The sequence below is a fragment of the Capricornis sumatraensis genome, chromosome 1, assembly GCF_032405125.1.
Source record: "Capricornis sumatraensis isolate serow.1 chromosome 1, serow.2, whole genome shotgun sequence".
NCBI lineage: Eukaryota > Metazoa > Chordata > Mammalia > Artiodactyla > Bovidae > Capricornis > Capricornis sumatraensis.
The window spans coordinates 9,065,593-9,085,705 of record NC_091069.1 but is presented as its reverse complement, the minus strand read 5'-3'; the positions used below and the strand labels follow the sequence as shown (position 1 = coordinate 9,085,705).

The 20,113-nt window shown below is 49.8% G+C and overlaps 1 protein-coding gene across 6 annotated transcripts in view; it reads left to right on the top strand.

The window, feature by feature from the left end:
• Positions 1 to 20,113, top strand: part of RALGPS1 (Ral GEF with PH domain and SH3 binding motif 1) — a 264,443-nt gene that overhangs the window by 101,173 nt on the left and 143,157 nt on the right. For all 6 annotated transcript variants that reach the window (XM_068964492.1, XM_068964484.1, XM_068964475.1 and 3 more), the window contains exon 7: positions 1,839 to 1,965. In XM_068964492.1, the coding sequence (XP_068820593.1) occupies positions 1,839 to 1,965 (127 nt within the window). The remainder of the gene's footprint in view (positions 1 to 1,838; positions 1,966 to 20,113) is intronic.

Here is a 20,113-nt window from a genome sequence, read left to right as displayed (position 1 = left end):
TTTGCTAATATGATGAATAACAGCCTTAAATTAACAGGCTGGTTAAGCAGCCGTTGTTCCTAGCATCTGTGTAGCATCCTCTGATGTGTCCTGAATTTCTCAATGGAAAAAAAACCCCACAAAACTCGCTGTTTATTCTCCAACTTCTTTACTGGGGACGTCCTTTCAGCTTTTTCCTTTGCCTTTCCTCTCTGAAGTCTTTAAGCTGTTACTGCTCAGCTGGGCTGTTGCACAGCTGCATCCTCTGTGACTCCAGAGGCTGAGGATCAAGGAATTAGCCAGGGCAGCCTGAATTCCCCGACGCACCAGACATGGCCTCAGCCTGGGATTTGCAGACCTGGGTCCCGGGAACCCCAAGGGCCGCTTCAGTTGGAAAGGCTGGCTTCCCCTGATGCTGGGCAGTACTGCTCTCCTTCTTTCTGCTGTGTGATGGAGCTGTTGGCCACTGGCCTACATTAGTCTAATGGATGTGGCAGGGTGGCTGGTTCTGGTCCTTGCACAGACCATGGGGTCTCAAAACCACACTTGACCAAGGATGCTCCTGGCCTCGGGTCCCTCTCCACTTATGCTCCTGGGCTCAGCCATGGATCTCAGATCCCAGAGGCGCTGGCCCTGGAAGCTAAACTTGGGGGTTTCCAACGTCAGCCATGTGCTGTGCCAGAGCCAACCCTCTCCACTGACCCTTTCCCGTATCTTCTTTTCAAGCCTGCTCTCGGCCTAGATTCCTTTCCTCAAAGCCGTTTTATTCAAGGAGCCTCATTGCCATTTCCTGGCACTGGGCCTTGATGTAGGACTTGCAGGGTGACCACAGCATCAGGTCTGGAGAACCAGGACTCACTTTCTGTTCCTTTCTTCCAGAAAGCCTGCTTATGAATACAGAGCCATCCTTTCTCTGGTGACCAGCTTTACATACCAGAGATCTCAGTCATAAAAGATCTTACTTCTCTAATCTCTGGGCTGTGGGTATCTGCTTATCCTGTAGTTGCGTAACTAAATCACCCCTTAGATGACAGCATGTGGAAAAAAGGTTTAGCTTATTTTGACTAAAACACCATAGCCAGTGTAAATAAGACACAGCTGTGGGCCACAGGGGATCTGGAGGAGATAGCCCTGATTGGAGAGATGGCCTGGCTAGGTGCACAGAATGGGCAGGCGAAGTGGGTGACATTTTGGGGGGCCTTCAGTAATTGCAAGGCTTCCCTGATGGCTCAGAGGTTAAAGCATCTGCCTGGAATGCTGGAGGCCCGGGTTCGATCCCTGGGTCGGGAAGATCCCCTGGAGAAGGAAATGGCAACCCACTCCAGTACTCTTGCCTGGAGAATCCCATGGAGGGAGGAGCCTGGTAGGCTACAGTCCATGGGGTCGCAAAGAGTCGGACACGACTGAGCGACTTCACTCACTCACTCAGTAATGGCAGAGATGTTGAGGAGGAGTAAGAATTTGTGGACCCAGGGAGAGAGACCTAATGGGGCTGTGAAATCGCTCTGGGTGACCTTGAGGAATTTGCTTTACTCTCTGAGCTTCTCATTGTTGTGGGGTCTGTGCACCACAATGGTGGTCATTATGCAGGGGATTCTGGTGTCAGAACAATGGACTCGATAGCGCTGGAGGGTTACTTCTAAGTGTAAGGTTTTATGAAAAATGACCAAGTTGAGCTGTGAAACGTTCCATCTCCACAAGACACAGCTTCTCACAATGCTTAGTTGCACCCAGGATTCTGCAGACCACAGACATACCATTTAGCATGTTTCCTTTTAGTTTTGGTTCACAGCTATCCTTTCTCTTTAGCTTCTTCTAGTTTTTTTGTCTTCTCTCTCATACTCTTTTTCTCCCACCAGCTTTTGAATCGAAAAGACAAGACCACGTTTGAGAAACTGGACTACCTGATGTCCAAAGAAGATAATTACAAGCGGACTCGGGAATATATCCGAAGCCTGAAGATGGTTCCCAGTATTCCCTATCTAGGTAGGAGTCTGAATAGGATTATTGTTTTTTTAAGAAACCTACTCAGCACCAGATGAGATGTTTTTACAGTTTCTAGTTGAGAAAGTTCCACGAAGCAGCATGGGTCGTGGATAAAGAGGGGATTGGTTGGCTCTTCAGGTTAGAACAGGCTGTTGGTCCTCCCTGAGAATGGGGACTTCCTGATGAGGGTCCTGGAACAAGGGATATTCTGCTGCTGATACAGATGCCCAGTGAATCCCAAGCCTCCCCAGCCTGTAGCTCAGAAGGATCATGAGACTCTTACTGGTCTATCCGCGTCCTTCTGAACTGGGGGAGTGTGTCAGCCGCTCAGTCGCGTCCGACTCTGCGACCCCATGGATGGTGGCCCGCCAGGCTCCTCCATCCATGGGATTTTCCAGGCAAGAATAGTGGAGTGGATTGCTATTCCCTTTTGCAGGGGATCTTCCTGACCCAGGGGTCGAACCTGGGTCTCCCACATTGGCAGCAGACTCTTTACTGTTCTGAGCCTCTAGGGAAGACTGAACTGGGGGAACTCAGGCCCAAATCCCTATGTTTTGGTTCTCTGGGCATTAATAATATATTATGTAAGATCTGTCTCAATGAAATTGTTATAATGATTATTGATTTTACTGATTCAAAAATAATATGTGTTTATTGCAAGGAATTAGGAAGATAAGAAGATTAGTATCATTTGTTATCTTATCCAGAGATAAACATTATTTTGCTTCAAATCTTTTCATTCGTTTGGGTGCATATAAAATCTGTATGTTTACTCTATTGTGAACATTTAATGTTATTACCTGCATTTCTATACTGTGACTCAGTCCCACTTGGATTTGTCCAACTGAAATCTGCTCTCTACTAATGACACATAAATTGTCTCTACATTTTTGCTATTAAAATTCTGCAGCGGCCATCCCTGTTGCATAAATTTCCTATGTGTAATTATGATTATTATCTTCTAAGAGATTCCTGGAAGTGTGATTATTGGGTCAAAACTTGATGTGAAATTGTATGCCTTTTCATATATATTTTCACAACGTTCTCCATAGAGGTTGTAGCAATTTATGTTCACAGTAGAGGGCAAAGAAATTGCCTATTTTCCCCATGTGCACAAATGCTTTGTGTTTTCATGTGCTTTTTTTCCTTTATCATTCCTTTTTTTCCTTTGCCAGTTTGACAGGTGAAACTATACTTCTTATAGTTTGGTTTTCACAGTTATGCTAATTTTATGATATAAAACAATACTAAGAACAAGGGAAATTAAAATTTTATGGATATGGCCCCTAATATTTTCAGAAATCTAGTGCAAGTTTTTTGAGATACATTTTTGGCAACTTTTAAATGTTCTCTATGAGCATTGTGTATTCAGTTTTTTAATTAATTTAAAACTAATTTGGAAAATTAAACTTTAGTAGAAAATTGTTCATTTGATCCAAGTTTTCAAAATGATTAGCATAAAGTTTTTCCTCACTTAATTTGTTTTGACTGAAAAGTTTTGTGTAATTGCTTATACATTTTAACCTCCTGTATATATGGGCTTATATTTGCTTTGCATTCCTAATAGTGTGCATTTTCATTTTCTCTTTCTTTTTTTTTTTAAATTTGCTTTGCCAGAGGTATGTCTGTTGGTCTTTCCTAAGGATTAGACTCTGTATTTGTGTCTCAGTTACACTGTCTTCCTGCTGTCTAATCTATATTCCATCAGTCTAGGATGTGCCTTTTCTCTCCGCATTTTTAAACCTCTCAAATGGGGATGCATCTTTCAATTGGTGGTAACAAAGCATTGTGATGCTGGTTAGTTGGCAGCAGTGTTCCTTATGATACATAAAATAATGGTGCATCCTAAATTTATAATAGATGACATCCTAAATTTGATGAAATATGGAATTTATTCTTTTGTCTCTTACGATTCATTTCTTCTGCTTTCCTTAAGTTGTTTTGTTCTTGTAAACAAATTATTGGCTTATTTGTGTATACATTATTCTTTCTACTTTCATTGGAAAATAGTTACTGGTATACATTTCCCTCTGCTATTGATGCTTTTGTTGTATCCTACGTGTTTAAATGTATAGTATGCTCACAATAGTCTTTAAAGTGTTCAATAATTATAGTTTCAATTTTTCTTTTATGCAAGTGTTATTTAAGGTAGTGGTGTTTGAAATTTCCAAGGGCTTGAGTTTTTTGCTTTTGGTTTTTTTCAAATGGCTTTATTGAGTTTTAATTCATGTATCACCCATTTAAAGTGTACAACCAGTGGTTTTAGAACATTCACAAAGCTCTGCAACCATCTGCAAACTCAATTTTAGAATGTCTCTGTCACCCCAAAGAGAAACCCCGAGCCTGTTTGTAGTCACTCCTTTTCCTCTAGCCACCCCCCTTCCACCCCGTCACCTTCAGCCCTAGACAACTGCTAACGTACCTTCTGGCCTCATAGATTTGCTTATTTCGGACATTTCATATGAATTGAATTGTGCAGTGTGGTCTTTTATGACTGGCTTCTTTCCCTGAGTGTTATGTTTTCAAGGTTCATTCATGTTAGAGCGTGATCAGTATTTCATTCCTTCTTACTGCCAAATAGTATTCCATTGAATGGATGCACCACATTTTATTCTTCTAAAAATCCACTGATTTTATCTCTGGCTGTGCTGGGTCTTTACTGCCGCGCGGGTTTTTCTCTGGTTGCAGTGCATGGGCTTCTCACTGCAGCAGCTCTTCTTGTCGCAGAGCACGGGCCCTGGAGCGCCTGCTCGGTAGTTACGGCACACGTGCTTAGTTGCTCCACAGCAGGTGGGATCTTCCTGGACCAGGGAGCGAACCCGTGTCTCCTGCATTGTCAGGTGGATCTTTACCGCTGAATCACCAGGGGAGCCCCACCACATTTTATTTATCTGTTCATCATTCGAGGGACATATGAGCTGTTTCACTTTTGCGTTACTGTGGATAACACCGCTATAAACGGCTTTGGTTTTTAAGAACAGTCGTCTCTCTAATTTTTTCCATGTTGGTTTTAGGATACATGACCCATATGCTTTTGAGGTTTTTAAAAAAATGTTGATATTTATCTTGTGGTTTAATATAAGATCAATTTGTGTAAATGTTTCATGGGTGCTAGAGAAGATGTAATCTCACAAGTTACTCTTATAATTACATTATAACATTCAGATTTTTCATTTTTGACAACCTGGTCAATCAAGAACAGAAATATATGTTAGAGTCATTTTGCATTTCTAATAGTTTCTGCCTTACATTATTTCATATACAGTTGGCCCTCCATACCCCTGGGTTCTGCATTCATGGATTCAGCCAACCCTGGGCTGAAAATATTTGAAAAAAGAAATCCACAAAGTTCCAAAAAGCAAAGTTTGAATTTGCCATATGCTGGCAACTATTTACATAGCATTTACATCGTATTAAGTATTATAAGTAACCCAGAGATGATTTAAAGTATAGGGGAGGGTGTGCGTAGGTTGTATGCAAATTCTTTGGCATTTTACATAAGGGACTTGAGCATCCCTGGATTTGAGTATCTGCAGAGGTCCTGGAGCCAGTCCCATGTGGATATCAATGACCGAATAGATGTTTTTAACAGTTGCAGATTTGTTATGAAGGGTCCCATACAAAATGATCTTGATTCCATTTATCATTTGCTTTTATTTCATTGATGTTGATTCTGTGAAATCTGATTTATTTTTCTTTTGCATTCATTTTATAAACCTTTGACTGTATTTCGTATTTTGATATTTTAAGTTGTTTAGTCTTAAGTGTGATCCTTGGAAATCATATTTGTGCGTGCTTGTGTGTGCTTAGGCGCTCAGTTGTGTCCAACTCTGCGACTCCATAGACTGCAGGCTGCCAGGCACTTCTGTCCATGGGATTCTCCAGGCAAGAACACTGGAGTGGGTTGCCATGCCCTCCTCCAGAAATCATATTTAGTTGGGCCCAATATGAGAGACCTTGCCTTTTAGTAGGGGAGTAAAAGTTTTTCCCGTGTGTTTAGACTTAAGCAATGTTATTGAATTATCATCTTTTTTTTGTTTTTCTGTTACGCTTTCTTATCCTTTCCTGTTCTCATCTTATAGCTTGCTGTGAACTTAGTGTCCTTCCACCTGGGTGACCACGGCAGTGAATTGCCATCTCAGATATGTAGATGGTTGGGCATGCCCAGCTGCCAAGCCCATTCCCACCTTGCCTGAGGCTGATGGATCGGAAAATGGGTTGGTGGCATTAGGGTGGGGGCAACCCCTGGTTTAACTAGCGCAGGTTCTCCAGGGTTAAGGATGACCTCTTCTCGCTCATAAAATGATCACTAGAATTGCTGTTGATCCTCTGCTTCCTCTGCGCCTGGCACTTGGCTAGTGCTTTCATGCATCAACTCAGTGAATGCCCACCATGGCCCAGTGAGCAAAGCAGGTGCTGAGAGGTTGCCTCGGGTCACATAACAGGAGCACGGCAGAGCCAGGCCTCGGCCCAGATGGCCTGGCTGTCAGCCCTCGGCTCTGACGCTGCCCTCTCCCGACTCGCCACCTCCACCCTCAGGTCATTATCCCCCCTTTCAATTGTCACCTGCATGTCCTCTGCTACTGATGACTTGTGGATGGTCTCCATCGGGCACTAGTATGGTGGGATTAATAATACACTTGCGATTAATAATACAGTGGGATTGATACACTTTATACAAGTAGGATAAATCGTCTTGGCACTTTGCTGTGACACTTGCTCGTGGACCACAAAGCAGTGTGGTCTTGGGCTTCTGAGGGATTGGTCACTGGGCCTCAGCCAAGGGCAGACTGGACCAATACTGTCTCCCCTTGCTAACCTATGTCCCTTCTCATCAGACTAAGCGTATGCTTCCAGACCCCTCCCCTTCAGATGAGTCCCGTTCAGACAACTGGCCAGATGCCCCTCATGAGTGACCACGTCAGGCCGAAGGACAGGTCCGCTCTTCCAGCAGATACGTAGCCTGTGCCCCAGTCCAACGCCGCTGAGTTTCTGGACAGACCCCCTCTGCTTGTCCTTGGTCAACTCATTGCAGCTGCCTTCCTGGCAGGTCCTCCCTGAGAGGTTCCGTGCGGGCCTCTGTTCTCCCGGAAGACCCTCCTGCTGGCCCCCGAGCGAGCCCCGCTCCGTGGCCTGCTCCTGCCCCTTCAGCCCCACGAGGCTCTCCCTCCCCTCTTAAGCCAGCTGGGCTGCACTTCTCATCCTCGCACCAGAACGACTCCTGACACGTACACGTCAGATGGAAAGAACAGGAGGCGGATCCACCGTGCTTTCTGTCCTCAGGATGCTGTGTGAGGGTTTACGATGGGGTGTGGGGATGCATGATTTCATGAAAAAGAAAGAAACAAGACCCCATCCTGAGGGCAGCTGGGGCCTCCCTGCCCTCTGTGGCTGTGGAGAGACCCTGCCCAAATGGAGGTTGTGGTTTTAGTACTAGATTCCTCTTGAAAACCCAGCTTGTCCTAGGGATGGATTTGTTTATCAAAAGAGGAAAAGTTACATAATTCCTGGAAAGTACAATATAGGAAAAAATGTCTGAAACCATTTCTTTTTCCCCTGGCAACGTCCTCACTGTAGGTCTTTCCCTGGGGGAGAGGGAGTTACGCTCTGGGAGGGACTTGAGGTCAGTCCTTGATATTTTCAGCTGCTGTGTTCATTTAGTTCCTGCTTGAGACCTTGAACGCTGCTTCAGTGGTTATTTGCCTCTGATAGCAAGTATGGGTTTCCTTTTGGTAACGATTCTTTTAAACACTGTGGAAGCTTCGACACCGCCTGGTTTCCTGGGACCGACCGTTCCCACCCGTGTCCCTTACTCCATGTGAAGATCTCCTCATGCAGTGCTAGCAATTGTTATTAACTGTGTGGGTGTGTGTTCCAGCTCCTTTCGATGCAAATTTTAGAGCCAGTTGGCTGCACTTTGGTGCACTGTTTCTCGTGAAACATAATTTAAAAAACACCAAGGGAAAAATTTACCGCATTTTAAAAATAAGACTCTCTTTGTCTCAAAAAGTTTATTCCCATTTACTTCAGAGTGCAAAAACAGTGGTGGGAAATAGTCGAGTCAGTTATTTGTAGCTTAATTTTATCTGATAGCAACTCCTTGTAAATACCCAGTTTGGGTCAAAATGATAACAGAAGCAGGCCGTGAGCTGTGAAGAGTAGCTACAGCATTTGTTTCTAAGTAGCTTTATTGACTTACAGGGTGTTTGGTTTGTAGTACGTATAATTCCCTCCAGGAAATAGCTAAATCAAATTAGGAATGTAATGGATTTTAAAAGGGTTAGAGCCTGATTCTAAAAGTAACTATAGGCAATAAGGAAAATGGTGATCTCTCACAAGGAACAAAAAGTAGGCATCCTGACAGTTCTGAATAGTAAAGAGAACATTTAGATTCTTAGTAAATTTACCCAGACTTCTAATGTGTGAAGTACATTTCTAGAATCTAAGCTGTTCCTTCAAACAAACAAACCCTTCCTTTTTTTCTTTCTTTTTTAAAAGTAAGGCTTTATTTTCAGACAGAGACTCTGAAGTTTAAAATAAAGGTAAGTTGTTTCCAGATTCAGAGTATAAAGTTAACTGACCTAAACTGAGGGATATCTAAAGGACTTTGGAAAAGAAGTAGTTATCGGCCGAAAAGAAGGGTTTAATCCCGATGCCCCAAAACCCCCAGAACAGGTGGCAAGGGAGGGGCTCCCGCTCTGGGCCTGAGAGCAGCACACACCAGGCCCTTTGCAGGATGGGTGTCGGACTCCGGTTCTGCTCCCGTGGAGCTCACGGCCCAGATCTGATCACCGGCAGCGCACTAGAAACCAAATGAGCTGAGCACTGTGGCGGGAAAGGCAGAGGAGCAAATAAAGGGGGCCCGTCCCAAGCTGGGGGCCAGAAGCCCTAAAAGATGAGTAAGCTGGGTGAGGAGGTGGGATGCAAGCGTCCCAGACGAAGAAAGCAGCTTGTGCAAGAGCCCCGAAGTGGGGGAAAATGACGTTTGTTGGAAAAACTGGCTGGAGAGTAGAGAATGCTGGGGGCGCAGGGCAGGAGGGTCGTGAGAAGCAGCTGGAGTGAGAGGGAGGTGAAGTCTCTTAGGGCCTAGACACTGGGAGTGGGAGGCTCAGGGTCCAACCCCCACGAGCAGTGGAGGATCAGGAGGGTTTAAGAGTACAGGCGAGCCTGGCTCGGGCTTGCCTGGAACATGGGTCTCCTGGCCGACAGCAGATGCCTGGCTTAGAGAAAGTCAGGCTGTAAGGGGGAAGGCCAGGCCGGTGGCCATGCAGAAGCCTGTGGCACATCAGTGTATTTCAGAAATTGTTGGGGGTGGGAGAGGGAAAGCCCTTTTGAAAGCAGTTCATTTTTGAGCAAAACCTGGGAAAGACCTAAAAGAGACTTCGGTGAGCATGTCTGCCTGATGGAGATGCCTCATCAGAACGAGCTAGATGGCGTCTCCCTGAACCTGGGCTTTGGGGATGAAAATGTGTGTGCATTCGAGCAGAGATGAAAGCACGGACATACGCTCTCTTGATGGTCCTCCACAAGGCAGGAGGGCTTGAGCTGAAGGATGCTGGCAGAGCTTCTGCTTCCCCCTTGGTGGGGGCCTCCGCCACCCCAGGACCAAAGTTGGGTGGTTCCCAAGTCAGGGTGACCACAGTGTTATCCAGCTGTCCCCAGGCTTGTCCACATTAAGGGCAATCCTTTCCTTTAATGCCCAGTTGAAAAAATTCCGTTCTACATGCAGGAAATCCAGTCTTTTTTCCCTTCAGTTTCCCCACCCCACGTGTTTGCAAGAATCCCCAAGGAATACTCATTTGTTCCACAGATCCATCCTGGTCGTTCCTGGAGCCTCAGCCCGCTGCCTGGCCGCACACCTCTGATCCCTCCCTCCAGTCGTCTCCTGCTTTCCTACCCTGTCTCTCCAGCTGGACCCGTGTGGAGCCAGGCTCCTCCTTCCTTAGCCTGGGAAGCACAGCTTGGGGCTGGCTAAGGGATGTCGAGGCAACAGAGAAAAGCCTGCGTTCCAGAATGCCTGCCCCTGGAGCCCAGGGCCATGCTCCTTGCCTTCTCTACCCGACAGCCACAAGCTGTAGGCCCTGACCTGCCGCCCTCCCTCCTCCTGAGCCCGGAGAGCCTTAGATCAGGCCTCTCCTTCCCCCATATCAAGGCATCCACCCCCACAGTGGCCCAGCAGGCAGGGGTAAGCTGTGTGCTTCTCAGTCAGCGGAGTAACACAACGACACAACGCATCTGCACAGAAGGAATCCTTTCCCATTATTTTGTCTAGTTTTCAGCTGCGTACGATCTCAAACCTCTCTCTTCCAGAGAGGATTTTGCCTTTTACTTTTGCAATCTCAGGATTTGTTACCTGAAAATCCACCATTTTTCTGGGACTTCAGAGTCCTGCTCAGTTTTTACAAAAAGCTAGTGGATGTGGCTTCCTTGGTGGCTCAGTGATTAAAAAAAAAAAAAAAAATCCACCTGCCGATGAAGGAGACACGGGTTCAGTCCCTGATCCAGGAAGATCCCACATGTGGAGGGGCAACTTAGCCCACGTACCACGATGACTGAAGCCCGCGCACCTAGAGCCTGTGCCCAACAACGAGAAGCCACCTCAATGAGAAGTCCATGCACGGCAACTAGAGAGTAGCCCCCTGCTCGCCACAGCTAGAGAAAAGCCTGAGCTCAGCAACGAAGACCCAGTGCAGCCAAAAATAAAGAAATTAATGAAAACTTTTTAAAAAGCCAGTGGATGTTGTTAAAACCCCCATTTTGCAAATGAAGAAATCCCTACAATTTCACTTATGACCTACCAAAGTCGTATGCCAGCTGGATACCAAGTTTAACTCAAGACTTCTTGTTCACGGCTGGAGTTCTACCCACCTTAAGTTATGCATCCTCTGTTTATCATCTCTGTCTCCATGGAGAGAAACAGTGTGGGAGGAAAACACGCTGGAGGGGAGGTTTGTTTCTTCCATGCTCTGTGGCCCAGAGCTGAGCACCTTGTCACACTGGTCCCTTCTGGGGCACAGGAAGGACTTGCAGTCAGGTTTTCTCTGGGTTAAGCAGTCTTGTGTGATCCCCAGGACGACGTGAGAGCATGAGGCCATTTTCGTACCAGCAAAGGTGTGTTTTCCTAGCAGGAATTGGTTAGAGTCATCAGGATGACTGGTCTTCTTTGACCTTTAGTCTTTAAGTTTCTAATTAGAAGCCAACAGTAATAATAATGACTATTAGAGCACACGTGTGCACCAAACATTTCACACACATTGCTTCATTCCTCCCCTTTCGGGGAGGCATTTTTGTTTGTGTGTGTGTTTTTAACTCATTTTACAGCTGCAAAAGCTGAGAAAAACTCACTAAAAGTTTCTCTACTTACTAGTGCCACTTTCTAATATTGAGACCACTTCTCAAACCCCGGTCTGACCCCAGTGCCTGCTAACCTCAGAAGATGCCCAATGTTCCCGCTAACAGCTCTTTACCCTCTGGGGAAACCAGAGAGTGGGTGGAAAAGAGGAATGTCGCCAGGACCCTCCTGTCTGGTACGGGGGCTTAAGATGGGAGATAGAGGGCCCTGCCAGGGTCAGCCAGCCCTCAAGAAGTGAAGGGTTAGGGATGCAGGAAAGGCTAGAGTTTCTCCAGCCTCAGGACTCACCTGGGGCCATTGGGATGTCTCTTTTGGAGAGAAAGTAGCCCTGAGAATCTGAGAGATTTCACGTGGTGCACAGCTTCTAAGACGGCCCCCAGTGATTCCTTCTGTAGCCCTTCCCCTGGAGCATGGCGGGACACACTGACTTGCTACCAGCAAGTTCAGTGTGATGGAAGTAATGGGACATCTCTCCGGGCTTCGGTTATTAAAGGACTATTTCCCTGGGGGGTGTTGCTGTCTTCTTCCTCCCTTTTGGTGCACACATCCATGGGGAATCCAGCTGCTGAGCATTTGGCAGTCCTGTGGAGAGGCCGGTGGCGAGGGTTTGAGGCCTGCCAGGAGGCACATAAGTGAGTTCAGAAGCAGATGACGCCCACGTGGAGATCCCGCCCAAGCGGACACTGCAGCCCCGGCCGACAGCTTTACTGCAGTCCCACGGGACACGAGAGCCCGACACACCCAGCTGAGACACACCCAAACACCTGACCCACAGAACTGCAAGATGGCAAATGTTCATTATTGTAGCTGCTAACTGGAGGGGGTGGTGATACGTTGCCCAGCGATGGATGACCAGCGCACGGCACCATGTGCCACTGCCTCCCATTTGTTGCTCTGGTGTCTCCTCAGCTGTGCTGGACCAAAACCAGCTGTAAAACTCAACACATAAACGACTCTCGGGGTCTCAGTGTTTAAAAAAAAGAAAAAAGACTTGAACTGCCTGAAGTGTACTCATTCATCCATTGCACACATATTTTGCATGGACCCGCCATGGGAATTCAAGAGACGCTGCAGAAGCAGAGGGCAAAACAGTGTCCTCAAGGTGCCCACGGACTTGCCGCAGGAGACACAGCAGGCCCCGGGACTGCATTAGGAGCAGGTTACAGTCAGGGCCAGAGAGAGACAGAGAGGCAAGTTCTAATTGTAGGAATCAGGAAATGCTGAGCTACCCCCACAAGGCGGCCTACACAGTGGTGGAACAAGCCAGCAATTCCTGTATGTATTTTGGGTTTGCTGTATCAGTGGAAGTCCAGAGCTGAGACCTGCTGCCTTGTGGAGGTAGGGCCGACCCAGAAGAAGGACGTGATTGCTATTGACAATCTCCCAAACAGAGCAGATGCCTCAGGCTGAACTCCAGACTATGGAAAGCAGGCTTTCGGGAGGGAAAGACTCCTTTTCTCCCCCTCTGGTCTTTAGTCTCTGGAGTCTGGGCTTCTAGCGGTGAAGATGGAGGTGTGTACCCTTGGGCTGTGGGTGCTGAGCTGACGTCTGCAATGAAGGACCAGTGCAGGGGCAAAGAGGAAGGAATTACTTCCTACCTGTTCTTGACTGTTTATGTAGAGGACTCTGTGAACCCATAAATTCAGGACAAGCCGTTGATCCTCAGATTCCTTCAGTTCAGTTCAGTCACTCAGTCGTGGCCGACTCTTTGCAACCCCATGAATCGCAGCACACCAGGCCTCCCTGTCCATCACCAACTCCCGGAGTTCACTCAGACTCACGTCCATCGATAGTCAGTGATGCCATCCAGCCATCTCATCCTCTGTCGTCCCCTTCTCCTCCTGCCCCCAATCCCTCCCAGCATCAGAGACTTTTCCAATGAGTCAGCTCTTCGCATGAGGTGGCCAAAGTACTGGAGTTTCAGCTTTAGCATCATTCCTTCCAAAGAAATCCCAGGGCTGATCTCCTTCAGAATGGACTGGTTGGATCTCCTTGCAGTCCAAGGGACTCTCAAGAGTCTTCTCCAACACCACAGTTCAAACTCATCAATTCTTCGGCACTCAGCCTTCTTCACAGTCCAACTCTCACATCCATACATGACCACAGGAAAAACCATAGCCTTGACTAGACGGACGTATGCTATTTTCTGTTTACTTTTTGGAGACAGTATATCGGAATAGTTAAGAGCCAGGGGCCTGCTGGCCAGCCGCTTTCTTTTAGGTCCTGACTCCACCGCTAATTAGCTGAGTAATCTTGGAAATGTTACTTGCTTCCCCTCTGCCTCCCTCCATGGTCTTTAAAATGTGAATAATCACAGGATTTACCTCATGGGGTTGTTGGAAAGAGAAAATTGTTGCATGCCATGGACCCCAGATAATCTTCTACATGGAGTAAACAATAATTGTTTGCTGTAAAATATTTATCATTAAAAAAAAAAAACTCGATAAGAAAAAAGACTGTCAGATGGCTCTCTGGGACAAGCAGGAAGTTCTGGGTCCCTCTCAGAAGCTATTTTTGAGAGGAGGAAATCCTCTAGGGCAGAGGTGGTGAATTCCAGCTGCTCTGTGAGCAAGAAGGGTGCCTGAGGACAGGCTGACGAGGCCCGAAAGGCCCCAGGAGGTTATCCTCAGAAAGGCCTAGAGTAAGGCATCCAGGTCTTCAGCGTCCACGAGTGCCTGCTTAGGGCTGGGGTGCTGGGGGCCAGTGAGGCGAGAGCTGCATGTTGTGGGGCCAGGAAGGCTGTGCCCAGTGGTGCCACTCTGCTCACGCTGACCATGTCCATTTGTTGCTGTTGTTCAGTCGCTAGGTCGTGTCTGACTCTTTTGAGACCCCCCTGGACTGTAGCCCGCCAGGCTCCTCTGTCCATGGGATTTCCCAGTCAAGAATACTGGAGTAGGCTGCCATTTCTTTCTCCAGGGGATCTTCCTGACCCAGGGATCGAACTCTCGTCTCTTGCGTCTCCTGCATTGGCAGGTGGATTCTTTACCACTGAGCCACCTGGGAAGCTCAGCGATCCTTTTACAAACTCTTAAAATGACAGAAGTGACACATTGTTTGTTGTAAAACTTATTTACCTTAGAAAGTCTCTGCTTTACAGAGGTGGCCAGTGCTGACAGGTGGGTGTGTCCTCCCGGGCACTTGAATCCACACATACAAGTATCTGGGCACGTGGGCATGTGCAAAGAGTCTTGCCCTTTTTAACCAAACTGGGAACATTGGGGTGAGCAGTCCGTTCTGCACCTTACTTTTTGCTCCCCTTGCAGTGCGGTGGGTATTGTTCAGTGGCACCAAGTGCCCGACTCCTCATTCTTCCCTGTGGCTCTGTGGTGCCCATGGCCACGTGGTGATCTGTCAGACTGGGGCCTGGACATGAGTCGATTTGTTTGGCCCCAGTTGATAAGCACTTAGGTCATTTGTACTTTTCCCCTTTGATGGATGCTGCAGTGGAGAACACCTTTGTGCGTGTGTCTTTGCTCACCTGCCAGGGTATTTCTGAAACACTGTGAGCCGGAGGTGGAGTTGCTGGGTGAAGACGACGAGTGGTGCTGGTGAGGACCACTCCGGGCTGCACTGCACTCCCACCAGCTGTGCCTGCCTGCCCGTCTCCTCCACTCCCAGCAGCGCTGGCCTTTGCCTACCAGTGACTTACGATGAAATGACGGGGGAAGGAGGACCTGTAGTTTTAATACACATTTCTCCACCCACGAGTTCTTTGTGCAGATAAGCTCTGCTTCCTGCCTCAAGGCTGTGCTCCCTGGGCCTGGGCTAGGCAGCTAGGCCGCTAGGCCATGCGGCCTCCCACCCAGCTGTCCCTGCTTCCTGCCTCTCGCCCTGAATGTCCATCCTCAGTCCCCCTCCCCGCGTCCCTAGCACAGCTCTGCGCTGCCCTGTGGAGAGGCGCTGACAGAAGTCCACACCCGGCACACTCGCCTCGGGCTGGGTCGGCTTCCCCAGCTCCAAGGAAGCTGCGTGCTTTTTCTAATTCGCCCCGCTCTCTGAGGTGATTGGGGTGTGGGCCTGTGTCTAAATACGCCTCCAGAGGCAATTCTAATTCCATTCCCTCTTAGTTACTCCCTCTGGACTCCTTAGCCACTTGGGAGGGGCTCTGCTACAGGTCAGGGCCAGTGTGGCCGGTCCACCCTTGCCCAGGGAGCCATCTTCCTCACATGAGACGTCCCTCAGCTCCAGGAGGGCACACGTACCGCCTCAGGGGGAAGGGGTCACCCCTGACCAGCCCGTGGAGACAGATGTATCGTGACCGTTGGCAAGCGGGGGAGGTGCCGCATGTGGAAATGCTTGGGGAAGGCTGCACAGATGGGAGGGATTATCTGTGTCTGGGCTCCCATGTGTGGGTGAGCTGTTCTGGGATGCCCCAGGTCAGGAGAGACGGGAGCACCAGAGTGCGCCAGGGACAGTAGATACCAAGACATGTGTCCACAAGTGGCAGAATCCCAGACTGGGGCTGGTTCTGGCCTCACTGTGAGATCTGAGAGAGACTAGCCAAGCAAGCCCAGGTCCTCAAGCTGTGGAGACGGGAGACAAGCCGGCACAGCGGGGACCCAGTTCCAGAGGATGCAGACCAAGGCTTGGATGGCATGGAATTGGTGCACGAGGTGATGGCCAGACCAGCCACAAGCGGGACACTCCCCATGCCAAAGGGCGAGGCTTAGTCCATAGACTGTCTGACAAGAGCAAAGGAGAAAGGCAGGGCCAGCCCCGTGAGTCCCGGCAAAGGACTGGAAGCCCCAGGAAGCTGAGCAGTGTCCTCCATCACTGCCCTTACTCTTCTCTGCCGTCAGCATGGGGCTAAATTGGGCAAACAGCCCTGGCCTGACTTCCTGACGTCTGGGGCCCTACCATCCATCCGGCTGCTTCTGCACAGGCAGGCTGGCCGGCCACCTCACACATCTGCTTCTGTGGGCAGCGGACTCCATGCCTCGTGATCCTCAGACATACAGGGATGCGATGATGGAGTGAGGGAGGAGCCTTAGTGGTTTCATTTCATCTTTGGGGACTGAGATCTAACCCTCCCAGAAGCAGGAGCTCAAGAGTCAGACAAGCTCAAGCTCAAACCCTGAGTGTCCCAGGCTACATGTTCTCAGGCCAGTCACCTGGGGCGCATGAGCCTCAAGTTCTGTTATGTCGAAGGGAGGCTAATTGTAGAACCCACCTCACAGGGTGGTTGTGAAGGTTGAGAGAGACACACATGGTGCCTGGCGCATGGAAAGCACCCACCCACAGGTGGTGGGTGGTATGAGTGTTATCTGGAGGAAATACTGCCTGGAAGAGCCCAGCAGCAGGGGACTCGTGGCCTCCTGTATCCATGGAGGCTGTTGAGAAACTCTGCGTATCCAGGAAGGGCAGGAAGAGCCCCATCTGGGCACAGCTGTGTGTCATGTTTAGTGACACAGCTGAGCCTGGGAGGGCAAGCGTCCGCAGGGGAGGAGCTGGGAACGGGACACGATGTAACGAGTAATGGACAGAATCCATCTAGCTGGCGAAGTGCGGTCTCCAACCACAGCTGGAGTATCGCCTAGACACCCTCTCGGGAACAGCGCCAGCTTTGACCTCTCCTCCCGTGGGACCCTGGGAACTTCCCCTACTCCTTCCACTGCTTTGAGCACCAGCAGCCGCATGCCTTCCTTGCAGCTCTGCTTGGAGCCCAGTCCATAGAAGTGAGGTGGACGACCAGCCGGAACAGGCCAGTTGGGTCCCCTGGCTGGGAGCTAGCCGGGGAGGAGAGAGCCTTCAGGTCTTTGGCTGGCACTCAGTCGGGGAGGACACGTGAGCTCAGAAATTCCGTGCTGGGAAAAGCAGATCCTCTCAATGAGAAACAGAGATCCTGCAGGCAAGGGGAAGGGGAAGTGAAGGGAGAGAGGCCGAGAGGCAGCCGCCTGACCTCTTAGAAGGACTTCCAGGCAGTTTCTGGTTCCCGGCCCTCGTGAGGCCCAGCTGCGTCCCTGCTCATGGACTCCGGGAGATACCTCGTGTCCTTATGTAACCAGCTTATTAAAGGAGCTGGACTCAATCAGGTGTAAGAAGAAACCGACTTTATTTTTCCCCAGTGTCCTTTCCAGCCTGCTCTGTGGATTAGCTCTTTTCTCAGTCAACCCAGGGAACTCAGCAGGCCCCAAGGTCTCTCTGCTCTTAACAGTCACGTCCCTGCAGACCGTCCGGGGAGGGCTCAGAAGCCTGGGCTCCCACAGCCTGGCCCGGCAGGAGGCCTGGGGTGGGGGAGGCACACGCTCAGTCCACCAGAGCCCACCTCCCCGCTGGGCCACGAGCTTTGGGGCCCTCGGGGTGGGGACAGACGTGACAGGTCCGTCTGATGTGGCCCCTGAGGTTGGAGCCAGAGCTGGCGCCCTGCGCGCGTGCCCATTGCCAGCACGCACGCTCTGTCTTTTCCTCGCTTTGCTCTCCTTTCTCCTTCTTTGCTGCTGCTGCTTCAGAATCTCCATCCTGGGCACCTGTGACTCAGCTCCCTTCGTGGGAGCAGTGCCCTTCCTTGGCCCCTGGGCCTCCAGCACTGTCCCCTCCCCTCCATGCAGGCAGCCCCCTGGTTCCTAGGACCCATGTCCGGGTCTCCCTGCCCCCCACTGTGGTCTTGCCCTTGGCTCGCAGTGCAGTACCGCTTCTCACCGCTTCCCGCCCCAGCCTGCAGACTTGAGGCATGAGTCAGATGATAGTGCTGACACTCACCCACGCCAGGCTCCTGGAACGGTCCCTGGAAGCTCTTCTCGCCAGACTTGAGTAGGGCGGGTAGGGAGCACCTACCCTCCCTGTGGTGGTGGGGAGCATAGCATGGGGACAACTCATCCTCTCCCCCTCGCCCACCCCCACCCCTTGGGATGCACTTTCTGAGCCTCCTACACAGGCCCCAGGTGGGCAGTCAGCTGATGCTGCAGAACCATTGTGGAGCCACCCCCTCACAGAGATGGTCCTGCACCTTGCTCCGGAATGTGGGAACCTTTGGCAGCTATTATTTTGTCCTTAGCCTTTCGAGCCTCAGGTAAAACAGGCAGAAAGAGTGGCTGTTTAACATTTTGTTACACTTAAAAAATGTTCCCTTTTCTGTTTAATCCAGCTCTCTAGCTTTCCCTTACTGCAACTGAGAGTCTTTCCTGGACCGATACATGGATGAGGTGCTCCTGGGAGATCAGGGGACCCTTGAGTTCCCACAAAGCACCTGTGGATTATGAGCGTCGTGGATTCCCGCCCCATGTTTGCAGTAGTTCAAAGGTTTCTGTTTTCAGTCTTGGCTCAGATCCGCTTGGTTTGGGGGAGGGGTGCCATTCAGCGTCACTCTCTGTCTTCCTGCCATGTTCCCCGCAGGAGTCCAGCAGGTGGGTGCCCTCTGTCCACCGGGGTTTCACTGACTTCCTCCGGGGTTTGTCTGTGGATGCGCTCACCATGAAGACCTTAGTAGCAGGAGGAGCCCAGTGACTGTCCCCTTAGAAGTCCCTGGGTGGGATAGGGGAGGAGGAGGGCTGTGGATGTGGGTTTGGTCGGGCTGAGTGCTGATGGGCTGCAAGCTGGCCGGGGAGCGACTCCCGGGGCACCAGGAGCTGTGCTCTGAGCACCACCCTTTCCTCTCCCTGTTCTCTTCTTTGATGCTGTTGGTTTGGTGAACTGCTCCGCTTCTGCCGTTTTACCCCAGGGAGAGTGGATCTCCTAGTCTCTGATGCGCTTATTCCTTCCTCTCCTTCCACATAGCTGGGGTATGATTTGACCAAGACCCAGTTTTAGGTATCAGGGTGGGTGGGGCTTGGTGAGATGGTTGGATGGCATCGTGGCTTCAATGGACAGGAGCTTGGGTGAATTCTGAGAGATGGTGAGGGTCAGGGAGGCCCGGCGTGCTGCAGTCCATGGGGTTGCAGAGAGTCGGACATGACTTAGAGACTGAACGACAACAACAACAGTTTTGGGTATCGGGGTGAGTGGGGCTTGGAGAACGGTGGTGTCATGCCCTGCTTTTGTTGGATTCCCAACCAGTTGAGAAAAAAAGTTGCTGCCCCTCATCCCCCTCTCCTGAGCTCGCAGCTCTGAGGTTTGTACAGATGACCAATGACAGGTTAGGTTAGGCTCTGTCTTCCTCTGCCTTCTATCCTTGCATGCCACGCACTCCACTCCAGATATCCACGGGTGGGTTGGGCATGGTCTGGGCCAAAGTTGAGGACCCTTGGTAGTGTCCAGATTCCACTGTGACCCCCACCACTGACTGGGGGTTTGGGAGAAGGGAGTTGAGAACTCTTTCCTTAGAGCCTGACACCCAGAACCTTCTGGAAAAATCCTGCAGGCACATTTTTACCAGCACTTTGGCTGCAAGCCCCACTTTCTCCCCTACTGTGGAGTGAGAACAATTGTCCCTCCTTCACAGGCTGCTGTGAGGTCACATACGTGGACACAAGTCCAGTTCCCAGCACTCAGTAAGCTTCAGTAAGCATCAGTCTCTCCACACGACAGCTCTGCCAGAAAAGGCTCTCGTATGGCACCATTGCTTGGTTATCACGAAGAGAGATTGGTGAGTCCAAAGGTTTAAGTGCATTTCAAATTTTGATATATGCATTGCCAGACTGCTCTTCAGAAGTATGGAATCAGTTTATACTTCCATCCAGAGTACACGGAGTACGTGTTTCTTCTCTATTCCCTTGTCAGCGTGGAGACTGACCTTTCCTCGCCTTTGCCAGTCCGCCAGGCACCGTGTGATGGGCTGTGCTTGATTTAATGTGCCTCTCTGGTTCCTCTTTGCTTGTCTGCTGGCCCTTTGTGAGTCTTCCACCGTGTGTGCTTCACCAA